A 22,059-nucleotide genomic window follows, 5' to 3' on the forward strand; every position below is an offset into this window, starting at 1 on the left:
CTAGAAGAGCAGATCAGAGACTGTGGCTATTACAAATCAAAACCCAAATGCAAAGAGCCCATGACTGCTACACAAGAAGTGGCATGGACTGCAGAGCAACTCTGTGATTCATCCTCAGGCCAAGAATTTAGGAGCCAGGCAAGCTGTGCATATGGTGTTTCCTGCACAAAGCCTATATACATACTCTGCAGAACAATGTAAGGGGACTGGGGTGGCTGGGGAAGGCAAGGAGGGAGGTGAATTCCCCACCAAATGGGTACTAATGATCAAGGTGCACAAACCTTTAGGTTATGAATACTTTATTGTGTTTGTATGCTGCCACACGTTAACATTTTCCTTCCCAAGAAATCTTTTAGAGACACTCAGATATTAAGAGAGATGAGATAAATAATCCAAACACAAGTCATAATAAAAAGGAATGAAACAATCTTCAGAGGCTCCCAGGGGATCAATCATCCTCTTTTTCCACAGCTTGCTATCTGCTTTTCCTACCTTTTCATCTCTCTCATTCATAGCTAATATTTGTATTTGCCTAGCCTTGACATTATTTTGGATGAATAAGAAGGCAAAGTGCTGGCCACAGAGAGATCAAAAACACTGAACAAATACAGAAATATGCAAAGGTCAATCATGTTGTTTATACTGCCTGTGTTCCACTCCACTTTACTCCATTTTATTGCCTGTGTTCCTCATTCCACTCTACCCTATTCCTTCATGGCCTGTTCTGCTTTGAAAAACAGTGCTATGGAGTTTCTTGTTTAAATGCCACACTGACCAACAAAACATCTTCATCTTCACTTTTCACACATAAAGAAGGCATCTAAAGTAGCATGAACCAAAATGAGTACGGCAATTCACACTCTGCAACATTGCTTCAGTCCTTCTGAAAACATAACACTCAGTATGGTTTAGTCCTTGTATTTTGTTTAAGGTTTTCAAAATTCCTTCACCACCAGAAGAACTTTGAATGTTTTTCTCTTTTTTCAATGAAATCTGACATTTTGGCAAAAAAATTGAGAATCTTTTTCATAGTCTGCAGATCTGTCCCTTGTAGTCTGAAGATGACTTCTGAAACTTCCAAGTCACAGATCTGAATGTAGAATAAATCTCATTTAATCATATGTAGTTCTACTGAAACCAAATTTCATGAGTCTGAATTTTTCGAAGATTTCTATCACTTGAATAATTTTTGACACTCCATTCCCCCTAAAATCCACATCTATTTCATAAGAAATATTAGAGTAACATCTATGTATACCTCCTCTCGGATACCTTTTTCCCAACCACAGATAATTCCATAAGATGAGACTGCTAACTGATCATTTCCTGTCTGGATGCATAAAGGCAACACATAGCTCCTCTGGCCACCATGACAGTGGCACTGGAGAAGAGATTCCCAGGGAACAACATGAAAAAAATGCCCTTCTTATATGTTTACATAGATATCTTTTAATCTCACCAAGTTTAGACAGGCAGATCTTATATAAAATTGTTGGTATGATGAGCATAATCATGTCTCTGAAGCTACAGAAGCTATGATTTCTTTCAGGAATTATTTCAGTATGCATCTTCTTACTTATATTCAGGAATGTCAGCGAACTGGATATAGGTATAACTGTCCCTTTAAAATGTTCTGTTTCAGGAAGACTCACAGCACTACACTAGGTGCTATTCAGCTAGGGCCCACTGAATTATTTCTGCCACCTGCAGCAGATGGAAAGTAACTTTAGAGAAGAGGCAGTCAGTGAGCCATGCAGTGTTACTAAACATCTCATGTTTGCATTCCCACTTTAGAGGAATTGCTCCTGATCAGCCCTGACACAAACAAGTATAGTCAGGCATACAAGCTACATAAAGTACAAGATAGTAATAATTCATTGTTTTCTACCCCACCCAGATGAAAATTTGACATTCTCCCTTCTTGCCAGGTATCTCTGAACCCAGGGCCCCCTGCTCTCCCTGTGCTTAGAACCACAACCCCATGGTAGAAATGTGAAAATAAGTGGGATGTTATTACAGTGACCTGTGTTTCTGAATTCAGTCATATCAGTGATTAATTTTTCCTTTAGTTACAGGAAGCTGCAAGCTAAAGGAAAAGGAGGACATTTGTAAAATAACAAACTAGCTAGAGGGAAAAACAAACTGGCTAGAGGGAAAGGAAAAACTGCATCAGACATAAACACCTTCTAAATGCTGCTCACAACATCTACCATTTAATCCCTCGCTGCCTTCAAATCTCTCCACAGTCTCCTCATACTTTTGGCTTACAGATCAATTTACATCTTCAGTGCAGCAGACCTCCCATTCTTTATTTTTATCTTTTCCTTCTACTCCTAAACTTTCTTTTTTTTTCTGATGCCTGCCAAACCATTGTTTTCTCAACATATTACCCATTACCTCAGTTAGCCACTTAGAAATAAGAGGTTGGCAAAATGACTGCCAAAACCCAGCAGTATTCACACACTTTCTCATGTCTGCAACTGAGTAAACAAACAAAACTGAATCTAAATTTAGTCTACTTTTTATTGACTATACATAAAAAATATTACGGAACCAGCTGCATGAGAAAGTCCAATGACAATTTTTTAGAAAGGTTACTTGGACCTTAAGTTTAAAAGAGTTAATAAACATGGCTCTAACCTCTGAAGCTGACATCAGCTTCATCTACAGAATCTGGACAGCTCCTTTCACAAAAAACATCACAACTCTATCCTGCACGGTCAATAATGTTCTGTGATTTGCATTCCTCTCTAGCATAAAATCAGTTACCAGATACAGAATACTTCCTAATGCTCTTTTGGAAATTTAATCAGACATGTGTGAAATAAAGAAACGCCTATAGATAAAACCTGCCTTTAAAGTATGTAGCACAATCCTGCAGTGTGTTCATATCTCTACAGTTAACACTGTGGTGGGTACTGGTGGTCAAACCTGAAGCTATGCTCTCAACCAAATTGTGTCATGAAAGTCTCCAGTCAGGAAGAAATTACATTTAATTGAGTATTTTAAAACTATATTTTTGGTTTCAAACATAGGGACCAGGCTAGGCTTTACTGGTGTAAGTCATTCTTCTAAGTGGAAATATCTATAAGACAATCTGTTGGAAAGTCAGCAGCATGTGAATGCAACGTAAATAGATGTTAACCCATCTGAATCATTTTCTAATGTGGCTACACATTGTGGCTACAAATGAAAGGTGAAAACATGAAGAGCACGTTGCCATCCATCTGTGAAATTATTTGGGAAATATTAATAAGGACCAAATGAAATTTCCCAACAAATACCATTGCCTATTTGAAAGAAGAAAGCCAAGTGAGGAAATGGTCTAGAAACTTTCACAATGAGGAACCTGGAGTCAGGGAGCACATTTCTGTCCTGTCACTGAGCTCAACAACATCCTCCTGCTCTAGAACATGGCAGCTGAGAATCCATTCACAGCCAGAAGAGCAGCTGTTTTACATTTCCAGAGTTTAATGCAAATTACTGTTGAAATTAATGTTTTTAAATACAGAATTAACTCCTCCACTGTGCAGTCAACTTGTGAAGGAGTTGATACATATACCCTTACAGGGGAGGCAGTGTCAGGACAGGATGATCTCAGTAAAAGAATAGATTCAGATGTCTCGACGATGTAGCACATTTAAGATGCTATTTCCTTCCAGTCACATAAAATATCACCAGTACTTTTGCAGTTCAAGCAAACATCAGAAAAAGGTACCATCCATCATCAATATCCATAAAGATGTGTGACAGAGGACACTGACAAGTCTTTAAAATTCTCTTATTTTTACCTTTTCTCAGAATTGGAAAAAAACATACAAAACAAACATTTTTAAGTAAATGTATTTATTAATGTTGGATTTCTTAATGCAGAAATACTATTACTTCAACTACAGGCTAACAATCCTGTTTTATTGTTCTCGATGCCATAACAAGAGACAATAGCACCCCAGTCAACAGCTTATTGATCAGAAGAGTCAAACTCTGGTTTCAGATATTTGTGCACAAATCTCTTGGATATCAGGTTCAATTATTCTGGCAGATCAAACCAGAATCTCTCTCAAAAAGTACAGCTGAAAAGCTAAGAACTCTTACTATCTTAATACATTTTTTCAATTGAAAAGCTACTTGCATATACAGAGAAGATTCAGGATACTAAGACCAATTCCTCAAAATCCATGTCACTTTGATTGCTATAACATTAAAATGCAAATTATGCAAAATGAAGAATATGGTTGATATGGCCAATTTTATACTCAAAACAATTACTTAACTGCAAGTTTGGAATAAGACAAGCACAAAGGGACATTAGGCCAACAGGAAAATGCTTTCATAGTTGTTAGTAGCATGTTTTTTCTTCCCTAGAACTAATAAGAAAAGCTAATGTTAAAGCAGTTATGAAGAACCAAACAGATCTCTATTTGATTTTAATGACAGGATTTGCCTAAGTAAATTTTGTCCTCCAAAAGTGAGATTCACATTTCGTGCCTCAGAACCTGCAGCTGGAGTTCTGTATAAACGCAACAGAGGACAGAAAACAAAACCGGCTCTTACTTCTAGAGACTTCCTCACTCAGGGACACCCCCTCTGAGACAGCTCCTACAGGAATGATGCGCTCACCATCCTGTAATGCCGAGGCTGAGTTGGGCGCCAGTTATCGACCAGGGGGAGCTCAGGTTCATTCTCAGCGTTCTTGGAAAGACTGCGGAGCTTTGCCATCTGCAGGAGAGCAAAATCAAAAGTGTCCTGATGGAACTCCCTTGGGATCAAATTCATAGACCAACATTTAAACCCAAGAGGTTGGCCCAGTCCCAGAACCTGGGGAGAAAGCCTCCTTCAAAGTTGTGATGATGTCTTTCACCCCTGCAGCACAAGTACTGTAGCTACCTTCTTTTCCTAGCAATAGTAAAATAGAGAAAGAATGGGTCCTATGGGAACAGAATTTTAAGAAATACATACTGTCACATATGTACTGTCTACAGAACTGTGTACAGCTATAGAAATATGTACTGTTAAACAGTGGAAAGTCCTCAGAAACTGAGAATAGAACAGCCTGTGTTCTAATAAATGTCTCCTACTCTAACCCCTCTTTACTGTCTGATTTTTTAGAAGCCCCAGCATTTCAAGGCCTTAAGGCTAAAGTATAAACTAACTGTTCACTTCCATGGATGCAGCAGAGGATGTATTCTGTGGCAGGGACACAAAAAAGTCCATTATTAGTGACAGGAATATATACTGGAAAACGACTTGGTCATGGTTTCAGGTGGTTTGTAAACAGGGTCTGCAGCTTGACTCTTTTTGGTCATTTTTTTCAATTCAAGGTGCGTTCTCTTTGCGGAATGCCACAAGAAGAACTCTGCCCATACTCTTCAGAACTGTACAATGCTCCTCCTTTACTGCATTCTGGTTTTCAATGGAAGCAACACTTATACCCACTTACAGATAAATTATGTCTATTTGTTGTCACTGCCATGCACAACATTAGACAAAAAGCACTTTACACTTTGAATGGTTTAACATGAAGGGGATGCACACATTTTCCCATGTGTACACTTGAAAATGTAGCCCTATGCAGGGTACACATCTCCTTTGCTCACAGATAGCTTGAACATGCTGATGTGTCACTGATTTCAAGTCCAATGGAAGCAAAACTTCTGGAAGGGCTATAAAAACTGCGTTCACAATGACTATCCTAATTCTAGTTTATGGACTGTGCTGGTTAAGGCATCTCAACATTGTTCTTCACTACACAGTTTAGAAAAGCCAAATGTCTTGGTCTGCCTGAACAATGATGAGGCTATATTAATAAACCAGTGCAATATGCATCAACTTATTATTCATCTGAAACTGCTGGAACAATTTGTGTGGGAACAGTGGGAGATGAAAATATTCCATCAGTTTCGTTAACACTTCCAGGAATAAAGTGGTGTTGGAAAACAGCTGCTTTTTTTATTATTTTGTGGAAGATCTGCCTTACTCAGTAAAAAAAAACCACACACACATATGTACACATATATAAGTATATATCCAGACTATAGCTATGCAAAGCTGAAAAACTTAGTCTGCAATGGGATAGAGGAATTCCAGGGTTGAATTGCTATCCTTTCATTAAATGTAACCTGAGCAACTGGGCCACCCACTGCAAATCTCACAGGAATTTCTAATGAATTGATTCTTCCTGCAGAGTATCAGCTCACAGTCACTTCACTTCCCCTTGTGGCTTGTATGCTACTACCATCTGGCTGCGAAAGCATCTAAGTGATCCATTACAAAGGTAAAGGCACTTAAAATAAGTACTATTAACAAGGCTGCAGTGGTAGCACACTTTCTAGAATGAGAAATAGTTGGTAATATGACCGTGTTATCAATACATTTTTCAGACTGCAGACACTTTGGAGAAAGGAAAGTATTTCTATTATATTCATATACAGCATCTCCTGTACAGAGGTAATTCTGCCTGCAAAGAACATCTCTCAAAGTAAGAGTCAATGTCCCATCTATATGTAGTAAGTCCCTTTTTACCTTAAATGTTCCATTTTTTCTAAAGTTGGGCCAGTTAGAGAACAGTCAGTATGTTTCCCAAAACTCATTAACTCATAAGATGAAAAAAAGAATATGACCCAAATACAGCAGTAATCAAAAAGTCTTTTCATGAAGCTAGATCAATGATTTGATTAGCTCTTCCATTCAAAAAGTATTCTAAATCAGAGATGTTCAGTAATAACTACAACTTCCTCAAAGAAATCTGTAATTGATCTTCTGTAATATAAATCTCTAAGCAGATTTGTTTTGTAGAAGCCAGTCAGAGCTGATCTGTATTCATCGCATAAGTACCAGCTTCAAAATATCCCATATATTTAAATTTTTGGATTGGCAAGAAAACAGGAGGCAGATCAATTCAATAAGATGTGAAAATTAAGCTGTAAATGTTATCAATACATTGCTATATTTCATCTGTGCCAACTAAGGTTCACATCATACCTGAGTTTTAGCACACTTCACCTAATATATTCTTTATAAGATAGAGCCACATAAATACAAAGTACTAGAAAATAATTTTTTGTGATATATGCACATTGACCAGTATCTGTAAAATAAAATACATTATCACCCTGAGAACCTAAGATGAAAAATTGTATGCCCGCATACAGTATCTACATAACATGTCAGTCACTTAATTCACATTCATGTTCTCACTGTGCTGGAGTCTTGAAGTTTGTGATACCACGTCATTATAGATTGCTAAGCAGAGGAATAATCTCACGTGAGAAAACTGACTTGTGTTATCATCAGTACAACCATTGGCTGATGCTCCTCTTGTTTGTGAAAATTCAGACAGTGTAACTTCCAGAAATATGTCTATCAAGCAGGTGACAGACTCTGCCGTAACTTTCTTGGTTACACAATGCCAACTAGAATGTGGGGCAGATGGGGTCACCAATCCTATTAAGTTTGTATTCTGAGAAAAGATTTTTTTGAAAGAAGCATGCAATAAAAAATATATTTGCAAAGTGGAATGTTCAAAGAGTTGAAAATGTCCAGCTGCATTACATGAGCACACTCGACTTCTGCCTCATTCAGTGTGTAATGTTGTTGAGGTATGTGTTCATTGCGAGACTGCATTTCATCACAAATGATCATTTTTTCACAACCATTTTATTTCCTAATTTGTCCAGTGATTACCCTCAAACATTCATTAGGAAAAACAATGAATGCTTTACCTAAAGAAGCTTAAGACAATGTAAATGGCTGAAAAAAACCTGCATAATCAACTTTCTGGTGCAAACCTAACAATAACCTTTTACTAAATGCTTCAACATTCTGATTTATATGGCTGCAGGGCAATACAGATTAATGGCTTGAGCTTTCCCACTTTGGGTCTTGGGCAATGCAGGATTTTCAGCTCTATGTAAAATAATGGGCGTGAACCACATCTCACTCCATCCTTTACTACTAGCAACAGTTAATACTGTGGGAACACAGACACTAATAAACAAAAGGAGAAGTCCCTCTTTTCATTAACTGATGTTGAAAGAGCTTTCTTGCTCACAAGAGCAAGAACTCTCATGTACAGTAACTACTGCTTGCTATCAGTCCTGCCCCAAACCATGGGACTCAAACCCTTACCCTCTACATTGTCTTATAATATCACTGATTTATAAAGTTCACTTGATGTCTCCTGATTTGAACCACTGTACTGAAATGGGCTAGGAAACAGTAAGCTATTTCAAGAAGAGGCCATCATCTCTGTTCCAATTAGTTAATGCAGAAGTCACATAGAGACAGACAAAGAGATGGGTCTATCAGGTTGATTGCATATAATAGGTTGTAGACTGCACCCCTCTGGAGATTTTTACATGTCCTCTATGGAGTTCCAAGACATTTCTGAGGCATGCAGTTCTTTACTCTCCTTTTAATCATGCAGTTTCTCACAGAATCCAATAAGCATTTTCCTTATCAAAAGACTTAGAAGCAGGTTACGACATGTAACCTACAAGAAGTGGGTAAAATATTATCTACTTGAGGTTTACCTGGTCTGAGCTGACCATGATAGGCTCTCTGAGAACAATCCAGGTGATGCACTCTTCACAAGGTGGGGTAGTAAAAGAACCATGGTATGTCCAGTAGTCATGACATTTAGGGAAAAGAATTGAAGGATCAAAGTTTGGAAAAGGAGCTTCTTTCCCCTTAAAACAAAACAGAAAACTCTTCAACGGCTCTAGTCAAGATTAGGTAAAGATGCAGGTATGGTACTTTAAGAAACAGAGTGGCTCAAATACATCAAAAGTCAGTATACATGGTCTGAAACTAAGGACAGATCTACACAACATGTAATGATACAGTGTAAAGATACTTGAGCTAGTTCTAAATGACTCTTGCAGATGGTCCCAGAGAGGCATGACACAACACACAGCTCCATGATACTATTTCTTGAACCCAAGCTACCTCATTTGGAACAGCTACCAAGATGCTTCACTCACTTCTGTGCAGAAATAACTCTCTCCCTGCTGGCCTTCTTTCCTAAGGAAATTCTGCTCATCTAACAAATATGGCACTAGGTGACCATATAATGAACTAAGAGACATGTGCGTCAGGTTTGCAACGATATTTGTGCTGACCCTCTATGAAGAAGACAGCCTATCAAATGTACTTTTATAGTGAGACTCTTATCACCTAATGTTATCTAAGACATAGATGTCTAGTCAGTGGCATTTCTAAAGGCCAGTTATGTGGCCTATCCTAAGACAGAATGAACCACCATGTAGAGGTGCCTTTCTCTTTTCATTGACCATTGAGGGATTAACACTGCATGCCTAGTTTTTAGGTAAGTGAAATTAGGTAAGATGTATCTAGTACCTGTAGAACAATATAAGGCGTATTAAATCAATGAATATTCTTACATAAATGAAAAAAGGACTCTTCTTGTTAAGGAAAAGTTACTTGTTCTATTCACAAGTACATTCTGGCAATGTTGCAGAGTAGAACTAAAAACTAGAAAATCATGCCTCTTCTTTTTTTGTCCTGAGAATTCCCAGCAATATTCCTATAATAAAAAGCCCAACTTTGTTACCTTTGTTTTAATAGCATTTATTTCTTCAAGAATCCTCTTCATCTCTGGTTTGGGAGTTTTCCCTACCTGTAAGAAAGCACAAGTTCAAAGAGTTCTGCCAGATCAGTTTCCTTCTTTGTCATACTTTTTGTACGTGCAGCTAAACATGTATCAGCTGTAAAATTATACTGCATCAAACCACCAATCACCCCATCAGCTTAGCAAGCAACATTCTCAGAACATCTCAAAGTGAACAATAAAAGATTTTGTCTGCAAAAGGGAAAACCATGCTTAATACTTGAAGTAACCAACTTTTCACAATTTGTGAAAACCTCTTTTGAATTACAGTTAAAGTGAACAGCGTAATTCACACTGATTTCAATTGACCCTAAATGAGTCCCAAATATTTTATAAGACAGTTGATATATGATAAAAATTCTGATGATTGCCAATAGACTGGATTCACAAACTAAAATGTTACTTAAACAACACCAAAACATATATAGTTTTGTGATTCTGACAGAAGACCTTGTCCATACAATGGAGCTTCTCATCTCACAATGAGTAAGTTTAAAATGTCACCAGCAGCATAAATTGGTCATAATAAAATATCTCAAGCTGGACAGCATACCTGCTAGGTTACTCTTTAAAATTTACTGCTTAATTTGGCTGTTGATCTTCAGTTCTTTCAGTATTCTAAAGGGGAGACTGGCAACAAGCTTGGAGTGCCATTTTATATTTTTCTTTCTCAAATTACAAGCTGAGCATACTAGTAGAGAAACTCAGTAGGGACCACCTATCAAAGCAGCAAAATACTTCCAATCACATCATTGAAGGCTTTTTACTCCTGTGTCAGGCAGCAATTTTCAGCAACCTTTTCAGTTCTAAAGGTATGAAAGCTAGATCCCCTTATTTCACCCAGGTATCAATCAAGATGCTACAGCTACTAGCTCCCAGCACTGAAATTTCTCATTCAAAATCTACCCATGTGCCACCACTAGACTGTGTGCCATAGGTTGTTCAGCTTGCTCTAGCATACTGGCATTGCTGTACTTTAAACTCTAAGTACATTTGCAGAAATGCTTTATGAGGCTTGAACAATTGCCTCAGCTATGTCTTCTATTTGCACTCTTGATTCCTCCTCCCTCAACAGGTGCTATCATCCAAATGAGGAAATGACATCAGCACAGAAACCCAGCATCAGGGGTAATTTCACAATAAAGCTATTCCTGCTGACATTTAATTTTAGTCGAACACAAATAAACAGCTCTTCAGATTGAAGTCCAGAATTTGGAAAAAGTTTCATTCTAGTTTAAATCCAAACTTCATCATCAGATGAAGTGTTTGCAATTGTCGATCTCAACACAGATTTCTATCTTTCTGTCTCTCTGGTGAATATTAATTAAGAGATAGCAAAAGCCAGGATTTCAGGCTAAGACTGCATACCCCAAAGATTTGTAAAAAGGATGGGTTACATATATTGTTTGTGAGTCAGTTTTGCCTTGGAGAAGGTTCATGAAAAGCCTAGGAGAGATATTTGTCTTTGAAATCAGTCCGTGATTAGCACAGAAAACAGCTGATTGCTATTGGTCAGATGGCTACTACTGACATCCTGTCCCCAAAGCAGGGGAAAATACATTTGGATTTAACGGTATCCACAGACCACACAGTGACACTATAGCTGCAGGGACAAATGAGCATAGTATTTGATATCATTTGAAATTACATGACTCATGCTCTGTAACTTGAAAAGCATGTATTATTGAAAGTCCGCCCAGAGAAACCTGTTTAAATCCCATTGGTGTATTATACCACAATATTCAGAGCATTCTCCTGCAGTGTGGTACAATCTCTAGAAAATATATTGAGAAGGTTGTGCTTTCCTTTTACACTGCTAAGAATAGAAAACTCATTAGTAATAGTGCAAAGAAGGAATGAGTACTTCTGCTCACTTGCAAAAAAATGGCCAAAACAGCTATGCCATCAGTTCTTCTCACCGCATCAAGGTAATTACTATAGTTGGGATTCCAGTGTAACAAATGTAGCTGGAAACAAAGAAAAATAAATGTAAAAACTTCTATTATTGAGTAGCAAGCCATTACAGACTGAATTCTGAATTCATGTATGTGAGTGAATTTGGGCAACAAAGATGCGGACTAGGCCTTCACAAAAATAAGACAGCAGTTCATATATGAGTTATATCAGCTATGTAATACCATTTTGACTACTGGTTTTTTTTAATAAACTATACACATCTCAGTATAGGAACTGCAAAAAAGAACAGAAATCCCACCTTAAAAATGAAAAAGCATGTATCATAGCAAAGATGTTTAAGTAGGCAGGTAGAATACAAACATGCAGTTCAGAAGTCATCTACTGATACGTGATTCATTTACATTTGGTTTTCAAATTAAAGTAATTCTAGCAAAGAATCCACATGAATGTATGCTTTGTTCATTGTTAGTCTACAGTGCCCAGCTTCCCTTACCATCCTAAAGTGGTAGAAGATCAAAGTAATGCATTATTCCTCATTTTTATAGCTGTAATTTTATATTTTTGCCATAGTATTATACTTACAGAATAGTATTTTAGTAAATTCGCATTACTTCTCAGTAATTCAGTGTTGCTGTCCTATCTTTCAAACTGCACAGGTTTGTATTTTGGGTTTGAAAATGTGTACACTTTTGTTTTACATAGTATTTTCTGTACTTATGTTGTGAGAATTACTTCAGCCTGGTTCCCAATTACGAATACACATGGAAGTAAAAAGAAAATGTGACAGATAAGCCAATTAATAAAAATACCTACCCGAAAAACACAAAACTGAAATTTTTTGTCCCAGTGAATGATGATGATAAATGTTATTTTATATCATATTTTAAGGTAAAAAGTAGTGGGTCCTACCTCTCCTGCATATCTCACTCCATTCACAACATGCTCAGAGCCATGGTCATCAGAGGAACCCCAATGAAAATGAAGCTGACGCAGCCTGTAGACTCCTGGGAGTGGCCCACCTCTCAGCACTGCAATTGATAATCTACATCAGCATTAGACTCAGGTATCTGTCAGGAATTTTTTAAAGACATAATATATTTTAAAAAAAATATTTACACAAGTTAGTGTACAGAGGATCTACATTCTGAGACTACCGAGTACCTCTTGGAAATCCACATTGATTTCAGCAGCATTTCAGGCAACCATCTTCAGTTAGCTGTATTCACTTACAGGCATTTGAAAATGATTTGTCTGTCTAGGCTTCCATTATTGTCAATGGAGATCATGGTTTTAATTCAGTTGCATAAATGTGAGCATCTAGAGATATCTCTAAAACACCTGCACAGTGCTGACAGATGTGACGTAAGATCTCTCAGAGAACTGTATCTTTCTAAAGCAGCATCTGGAGGCAAGGTGGAATACATTAGGTCATCAAGAATGGTATGATATATCTATGTCTGGGTAACTGAATTAAGCCCCAAATCAAAACAATCAACTAATAATTCTGCTTGTCTTAAAGTAGACACTCAACAGATAGTCATCTGAATTGCTCTCTGGACTCCATTAATTAAATCTCCATTGACTAGAATGGGAGTTTGGACCGACATCTTATATTTAAAAGCCCACATACAGACACCTAAATTTAGGTGTCTTTATCGCCATCTAAATGCTATCTAATAACAACCCATATCCAAGCATATGAAAAATGGCCATGATTAAGATCAACTACTAAAATGCTAGATGTAAAAGAGATTCCCACAAAATCCTACAACTTGTGTCTCTTACTGCAGACTATGACATACTTGTTTAAAAAGCAATGAAAGTAATGATGCTACTTCTGCCATAATAGCTGCTCCCTGTGGATTTGGAACAGGAGGAAGATAATGGCAAATGAACCAGAAAAGCAGTCACTGAGAATGCAAACTATTTTCCTTACGGAATTCAGCCTGTGCAATTCCTGTGACAAACAATAGCTTGTATTCTAAATAATCTTAGCATTTCTACGTTATAAACCAAATGATTTAAATATGGTTTATAAACAAAATGTTTCAAATATAAAACCAAATGGTTTAAATACCACGTCGTATACTTGAAAGAAAAAACTGAAGAACTCTTTGCTATTCACCAAATACTAAATAATATCCAACTCTCATTGACTTTATTTAGACATAAAAGTTAACACACATCCCTATAAACCATCAGCAGCTCTCAAGAACAGGTCTTTATATGTTGGACAAAAATATCCTTACATCAGAAAAGACAAGACATGAAGTCCATGATCATCTCAAGAAAAAAAATCACAAATATTAAGAATATTCTTTATTAAATCTTAAAAGCAAGCTGTTATGCTTAACAAGTTCCTTTTACTTGTTTCAACAGACATTCAGTACTGTGGCCAATGCAGACACAGTAATAGTAGTAGCTGACAAGGCCATCAATTCTCCATTAAAATAGATCTGTAAGACCAAATAATCCAATTTAAGGGAAAAATGTGTCATTATTTCCACTGATGGGTCATCAGCAGTCATTTTCAAACTAGCACCAAGTGAACCTCTACATAACCTCATGCCAACACATTCATGCTTCATTCATCTATAAATAGACAGCAGCTTGTACTTAGTACATTTTGAGTAGACAGAATGATACAAAGACTAAGATGCCTATAAACCAACATTTCCCAAAGGACAAAAAGGGGTTTTCTTGTATTTACAAGTGCGGGATATAAAACATACAAATACATGACCACGAATGACAATATGAATAGAAATTATGACAGTAAATGAAATTTCCATATATGTTAAAACAAATAAATAAAATGCACAGTTACAAGAATCATGACCTCCAATATCTAAAACATACAAGTCCAACGCTATGTCTGCATAGCTCTAAGTTAATAAGAGGAATCTTTATTTTGTTTAAACATGTGGCTTGGTTCACCATAAGCTGAGCAGCATGAGATAGAATTTGGCTCATGAAAGAATGTTTTTTCCATTATCGGTGTAATCACTGAGGCAGATGTTCCCAGGGAGGGTAAGTGCTGCACCGGAGGATATAGCTAAGGCCAGACAAAACTCTTATCTCACTGTGTGTTTACACAGTAAAATTAAGATGTGATGCAGTTTGCATGGGCATGGCCTTTCCACTTCATCTTAGTTAGCAAGATATCCGTAACTATAAAACTGTGACCAGAAGGTTTTCAAACCAGTGTATAACCACTTCCTTAGCAACTTCGGTAGGGGTGTGGACATAATCCGTGCTAATGTCAATTGTCATTCATCCTCACTACACTAAAACTATTAAAGTTATGTCTACACAAATGATTTCCCTGTTTGCTGTGAAGGCATACTGGGACAGCTGAGTGGAAAAAATGCAAGAACAACAAACACACTCAGGAGGTGAGTTGTGTTTATAAACATGAGAAGAACCAATTGTTCTTGCAAGATTTATGATCTTCACATGCAGCCACATCTATAAAATGAACTGGTAATCCACAGTGAAATTAACTTACTAAGGTATTACTGCATGACTGTTGAAAAATGTCACCTTTGTTTTATAACCAACTGTTTTATAATAGCACAGTAAAGTACAAAACTAGTTTTTTATATCAGTGACACATTTAAAAAGCTATAAAAAGTCTCTGCTCAAAAGAGAATCTCAGTATTTAGACACTCCAGCCAATTGTGCTGATAAAACATGTTTTCTGAAAGCTTTCAGAGCATACACAGTTCTTACTGAATTTTTTTTAAGCTGAATAGATATGCAGAAAAATTACTCACTTTAGTTCGTATTTGAATTTGGTGTTCTTGAGGGGACAGACAGAGAAAAAGAAGTGGGACAGAATTCTGTCAGTATGCCATCAACCTTCACCTACACTGCAACACACCTGTTTCACTTCTGTGCCTCTCGATCAGAGCCTGTTCAATAAGCTCCCAAACTATCTTTGTTTGTGATCTAAGGTAGGATTGAAATCCCCATCTCCAGGGGCAGAAAGCTGATAAGCCATCTCATAACTGTTGCCTCAGAAGGCCCTGATCGTTCAATCATTTTCACCTCTAACAAAGGCATGGAAATTCAAAGTTAATAGTAACTCAACTCTTATCCCCTGTGCCCAAGCTCTGCTGTGCTCATATTAACGCTTAATACCTTCCATGCAGACACTGCAAATGATAGATGTGTTAAGCACAAAAAGAAGAATTTAACTTTGCCATCTTTAGCAGTTTGCAGCATTTGAGCTATTGAATGGTATGCAGCATAGCTACTGGAATACACAAGTATTGGGATTTAGCTGTCTTATTCTTGTACACCTACTGACTTGTTCAAATGTAAATTCAGTAAACAAAAAGTTAAGTAAGTGTACTTCGGAGAGGAGAACTGAAGGCTGGAGCTTAGCTGCTAGCTCAATTCACACTATAAATCAGTAGATTATTGTATAAACTTTTAGCACAGTTTCCCAGCCAATGAATAGACAATGTTAACTCTAAAAATAGCAATTCACATCAATACTTCAAAACCACCTCCTTCAAAGGTCTGTGAACTTTTCACACATGCATGGCTTTATTTTAATAGTCAAATTTTTGTTCAGGAATCAATCAAAACAAGACTGCCTATGGACAGGCTTCCCCCAGTTCCAATTACAATTACTGCTTTTTGTCCTCATTGTTTTAGAAGTAAGTAAAAGTACAAGTACTTTTACCAACTTTACCAACAAGTTTATTCATCAAAAGTTGAAAATCATAATCTCATTTGCAAAGATAAATAAGATTTTGCATAAAGTGGTACTCTAGAAGATGGTGTATACAAGCGCTAGTCATGCCAAAAAAGACCAATAACCAATAAACTCTATCTATTGATGTTACAATACAATGTTCTGTTTAATTTTTCTTTTTTTTTGCATCATCCACTTCCAAAGGCACATATTCTTTTGATAAGAAATCAAAAGATATGGTAAGAAACTGAAAGATTCTGCAAAAGGATCAGAGTAATCCTATAGGAAAATGTGCCTGTGCTGAGGTACTCCAAGCCCTCAAACACCATCCACCAGAAAGTAAGTGAAAGGAAAAGCAGTAATCTGTTTGGCTAATGAGTTTCCATAGAAATTTTCTATTATATAATATATATATGTTACATTATATTATAGGTGAAGCAGACAAATTTTATAAAAAGATTTCTAAAATCCAGTCACTCTTCAGACAGCACAAAAATAAATTAGTAAAGACCTGTATAGAGTTTCAATTTTCTCAGCACTTTGATCATGCCTTGGGATTTAGATCAGCATCTGTTTACATTCCATTTCTCCTCTGTTAGGCAGTACTCCACTTTATCCAAACTTCTACTCTTGGACATTCCAGTTTCAGAATATTCTGAGATTATCTTCCATAAATAGGAGTGACAACCTCATCGATTGCTGGGATACTCCCTAGATAGCCAACAGGTAAGAAGGGATCATCTAGTCCCAGTAGCAGAGGTCAAAGAATAAACCATTTTCTGTATCTTTTTTCAGTTCGCTGTGGCTAAATATTTTTACACTGTTGTGACTGAGCTCTTTGATCTAAACATCTATCCACAGGTATTATATAGGAAGCCAAATAGGCATTAATTTTAAGGAAGTTACAAGCTACAGATCCCACTCAACATCATGACAATGGTCCTTCCAGTGAGATGGTCTCAGGACATTTCTTTGGCACAAATGTTTTTCAAATTTTAAAAGGAAATAGACTCTGCTAGTTGAAATAAGATTGTAACCCCAATTCAAAACAAAACCAGAGTTAATTACTGCTGGATCTGAAACAGTGTCTGAGTTGGCATTCTGGCTGAGAAACATGGAAGCGTTGTGTATCTGACAAACAACAAGTAGGCTACCAAAGTACCCCAGAATTCTGGTAAGGGTTTTCTTGTGGCCATCCTGATGAAGTAGCTCATAAAGCTGAGTGATGTGAACAAACCACAAAAGAAGCTGCAATTAAGCAGGCTCTCCTTCAAACATGAGTCCAAACAAGACTCTCTGATAGTGGCCTCAATTAGGATCACTCATTAACAGATTCAAGAATCTTGCTCAACATCACCCTAAGGGACATTACTATAAAGCACAATCATCCAGGAAGTTTTGATTTCAGCTGCCTATTCTTTCCCAAATTTTGAGACTCCAGCCTCCATTTGCAATGAGTTTATGGTGCTCAAGTTTCTTCTTCCACATGGGTAGGGGTAAGACAGACCACTAAGTCCACAACAATCCATTAACTTGTTCTGACAAGCAACAATTCAGTATTACCCATCACACAGGACTATAGCACCTCCACTGCAGTTTTCTTATTTGCATGGGAGCTTATACATTTAATGATTCCCACTGGTCATATGTAATAAGATAGACATGATACAGCTCCCAGAACAAGTATCTGTCATCAAACCATTCAATGATATAGCAGGTTCCTAAAACCAACTAGAATTCATAAATAGCTGGAGATAAGTTCTCAGTCCCATCCACCACGATAGCTCCACAGACAGAAGCAAAAAGGCCTTTTTCCAGCATAGTATGTGAATTACATTGGACAGACACCTTTGCCAGTAGCCTCTCTCTAATAATTTGGGTTTAAGAAACTTGTACAAACTGTGAACATTCAAAATATTCCTGGCAGAGAAGACACAAAGGAAGTAAAACTCTGAGAAGTCCATAATTCATATTATCACTTTGCTTTGCAATTTACTCAGAAATCTTGGAAGGTATATCATAAATCTATTTCATCTATCACTTCCAAAAATCTAGATAAGACAGCAGATACAGATATGACCACACTAACCAGAAACATTAGGAAAGTAGAGAAAAAAAACCAAGTTTTCTGGCTAAATGAGAAATAATTCAGATTAGATAGACAGATAGACAGGCTTTGTCCCAAAGGAAAAACATCTTCATTCAGATATGATTGTTATTCCACATTTATATATTATGCAACAGGTGGTTTCTTTACACAGATTACAAGCCATTGTATATATTCTAAGAAACTTAAAATGTGTTCAAGTCAGTAGGAGTATGCACAGCAGAATGTGTACTGCAATTAGCATTATATTAGAGAAGGAACACCACCCACAGACTCTGTAGACAATGCTGTAACAAAAGAGACAACAATCAACACTGCATGTTTCCTGCCCTCCAAGAATTCAGAATACACCTACTTTTTTTCCAGTGAGTCACTTTTTCTTTTTGAGATCAGAACACACATACTGAGCAGTTAATCTGAAAAAAATTCAGAATATTCCAAACGTTTCTGCTCTTTGTGGCCACAATGTTGCATCCATGCTATATATTGCTATGCCTAGATACTCCACACTGTGCACAATCTGAGTAATTATTACAATAATTAATTTGACATGGATGCATATGATATGCAACCATCGATATAGTGATACTGTTCCAACAAATAACAGAGACATAGGTCTCTGCAGAAAAGCTGATAAAACAAAAGCAAGATGAGAGTACTACTCCAATAGGAGCTACAACAGGCAGGTGATGATGAGGCAACTACTGTTTTCTGCATGGTAATGTGGTAAACAACGGTCATGGAGGTTTTCCAGCATGTCACAGCTACATGTCTTTAATGATGTATCTTGATGTTTAACATTAAGAACAATATTTTTATGCAATTAAAACTAAAGATTTCTACTTTGCTAGAAAACTAATCAAAGTCGGGACTGTGCAGTCACTTGTGTTTTTTGATATTTTATTAATTAATGCAGCTCATGCATTTTGATCCTCAGCTTTCGTGAAACCAAAAAGTCATTAAAAATCTAAATTAAATCCATGCACATAGATATTTAAGACTAATAAATCCATTAGTGAAATTGCTCCTAATAATTATAGTTGTCAATCCTAGTTGTATTGTAATAGTAAATGAAGCTTACAGTGTAGTTAAGAAATAACTCTGTACGCTGTGGAAGAGAGACTTTTTAATGTTTTACTAAAATTGAAAACGTTTCTTTTTCCTTTTCCTACCATTTCATGTACTACAAATAATAACACAATTCTGTTGACCCTACAAATAAGAATAAGGAATAAGATATAATCCTAGCATAACAGGTTAGTATGTCAAGGACCATGCTAGCTACTTTTGCTTCTCTCTATTCAGGATATATCCCTAAAAGCTTTGCAAAAATATGCATATAATTTTTCCTTTTTATCTCAGTAGCAAAGTGATTTCATACTTCTTTCAGTGATTTTTTTTTCTTTGAAATATAGCCCAAAATACCAATATGAAACCTTAGCAGTTACACCAACAGAAGCTAAATACTTCTAGCACCTGTTAAACAGAACAGACAATATCTCTTCAAAATATATAATCCTCCTAACTCTTAAAAGCTATTCATTACATATGCAGCATATTGCATGTTGTTATGAGTGATGAGAAAAAGATTTTGGAGAGTAAAGCTGAAACACTGAAATTTCTCAACCCTATAATCCTCATTAAGATAAAAATCTCATGAAAGCCACAGGGAGTTTTAACTCATTAAATATAGTGACTTTATGGCAACATCTGGTTCATTACTTCATTTATCAAAAATTACACAGATACGGTTTTCAAATATTGTAACTTCAGCGATAAACAAAGTTAAAGATGTTGTGCAGGGCATCTCAAATAGTCTTGGATGGAATTCATTCCTCCAAGACAAAACCTGGACTCCATGCTCCTGGAGTAATACAATAGCATTGGATTTTACAAGTGCAGGGATTTACCCTACACCTTAATATATCCTACACCAAGCTTTTTGCAGGTCCCTCTGCTCCTTGGGATTTTACCTATGGACTGAAGCAGTAGCCACAGGCCTTTCTCACCAGTTGTGCAGGCCACCGTAGTCACAGAATCCTGTATGTCCCATGCAGATGCTACACAGAGACCTTCTAACAGCAATGAACATACAGAGCACACTTTGTCTTTCAGGCAACTTTAGAAACACTAATCTATAGTAACACCTTGAAATAAAAACAAAACTAACCTGATCTATCGAAAGAATCATCAAACATAACTCTGCAGGTTTTCCCATTATTGAGGATGGTCTTAGCTGCACCAGGATCATAACTAGCAAACCATGGTAGTAGGGAGCGATCGTAATGCACCTCTTTGTTATTGATTTCTATAGGTGACTGATGGCGTCCTTTGGCAATTGGGTAATTTTTGTGCCACTGATCTGGTCCTAGAAAAAATACAGATAAATATCATGAAAATCTTTACCAGCTAGGTATGAATTATACCTGTTGCAAGTATATATTGCTTTGCTTAGCTACAGAACATCAGTAAAATGTATTAATAAGTGTGTTACTAATCACCTGCTTGCTAGTCACGATCTGTCAAGAGTTTCACTGTGTAAAAAACAATTAGATCATTCTAACTGAACTGTTAGACAAGTTTTGCAGCTCAACCCAAGCACTCTTATAGAAAGCTCAAGACTTACTTATTAGGAGACACACAATAAACCAGAGAAAGGCAAGGCTTATACTCAAAGTCTAGCAATGGCTAAATATGGGATAGACCCTCGTAATTCCAGCTGTGCCACTAACAGTAGGAAAACTGACTTTATTTAACTTTAATTTACAACATTTTAGTATTCTTATATTCAAGACTAAAATATAGTCCCTTATTAGATATCTTTTTCAAGCATATGTGCCACAGCCTGGTGTTCAACTCTTTCAGCCTTCGCTTCCATCTGTACGTCCTACACCTCACACAATGAGGCTTGTTACCCAGTAACCAAACCATTGCTGCGGCCTCTCTTCCCACTAGCTTTGCATCTTCCACACCTGTGAACATGCCAGCAAGCCGCGCTATTCAGTGATGCTGTGGATGCACAGAGCCAAGTTCACCTTTGCCCTTCCAGTTGATATTGCCGCCTCTTAGTAAGCGTTCAAGAACTGCTGTCTCTCGTTTTGCCTCGGCTTTGCACCGAGAGCTACTGTGTGACAAAGGCACCCGTGGTAGCCACACCATCGCCATGTCACTGATTTTCAGGGCAGCTTTCCCCAGTGCACCAGGCATCACTTGGCCCTGAGGCTCAGCCTCGGCAGCCCGCCTCCGCGACGCCGCCTCAACGGCCGCGGCGCCCAGTGCCTCAGCGGCGCCGCCCCAACGGCCGCCGCCTCAACGGTCACCGCGCCCCAACGGCAGCCGCGCGCGGCCAGGCCGGTGGGGGGCGCCGCGCCCGCTCACCGTTGTCGCTGTCGTAGCCCCACGGGTAGTAGTTGGGGTTGATCATGGTGTCGCTGCCCGCGCCCCGGCGCCGTGTGCCTCAGCCTCTCTCGGCGGCTCTCGCAGCACGGTGGCCTCGTCTCTCCCTCCTGGGGGGCTTTTTATAGACTCCCGCCAACTCCCTGCCCTTCCCCGCGGCCGGCGGGGCTGAGAGGGAGCAGCAGGGCGCCCAACTGCCGGGGGCGGGCAGAGCCGCGCTCCCCCGCGCCCGCCGCCCCGCTGCCTCCCCCGGGGCTCCCGGGCGGGGGGAGGCGGGGAGCCCCGCCGGGGGCCTGCGGCCCCCCT

General features: G+C 38.0%; 1 protein-coding gene across 1 annotated transcript; it reads right to left on the minus strand.

The window, feature by feature from the left end:
• Positions 1-3,852: 3,852 nt before the first annotated feature.
• Positions 3,853-21,929, minus strand: LOC112982997 (carbonic anhydrase 3-like). The gene is made up of 7 exons (XM_064505485.1): positions 21,736-21,929; positions 20,528-20,725; positions 12,455-12,573; positions 11,503-11,595; positions 9,572-9,637; positions 8,532-8,687; positions 3,853-4,719 (listed from the first exon to the last, which is right to left on the minus strand). Exons 1-7 carry the CDS (start codon positions 21,779-21,781, stop codon positions 4,600-4,602), a joined length of 798 nt encoding a protein of 265 aa, XP_064361555.1. The 5' UTR covers positions 21,782-21,929; the 3' UTR covers positions 3,853-4,599.
• Between the last annotated feature and the right edge of the window lie 130 nt (positions 21,930-22,059).

The sequence above is a fragment of the Dromaius novaehollandiae genome, chromosome 2 (assembly GCF_036370855.1).
Source record: "Dromaius novaehollandiae isolate bDroNov1 chromosome 2, bDroNov1.hap1, whole genome shotgun sequence".
NCBI lineage: Eukaryota > Metazoa > Chordata > Aves > Casuariiformes > Dromaiidae > Dromaius > Dromaius novaehollandiae.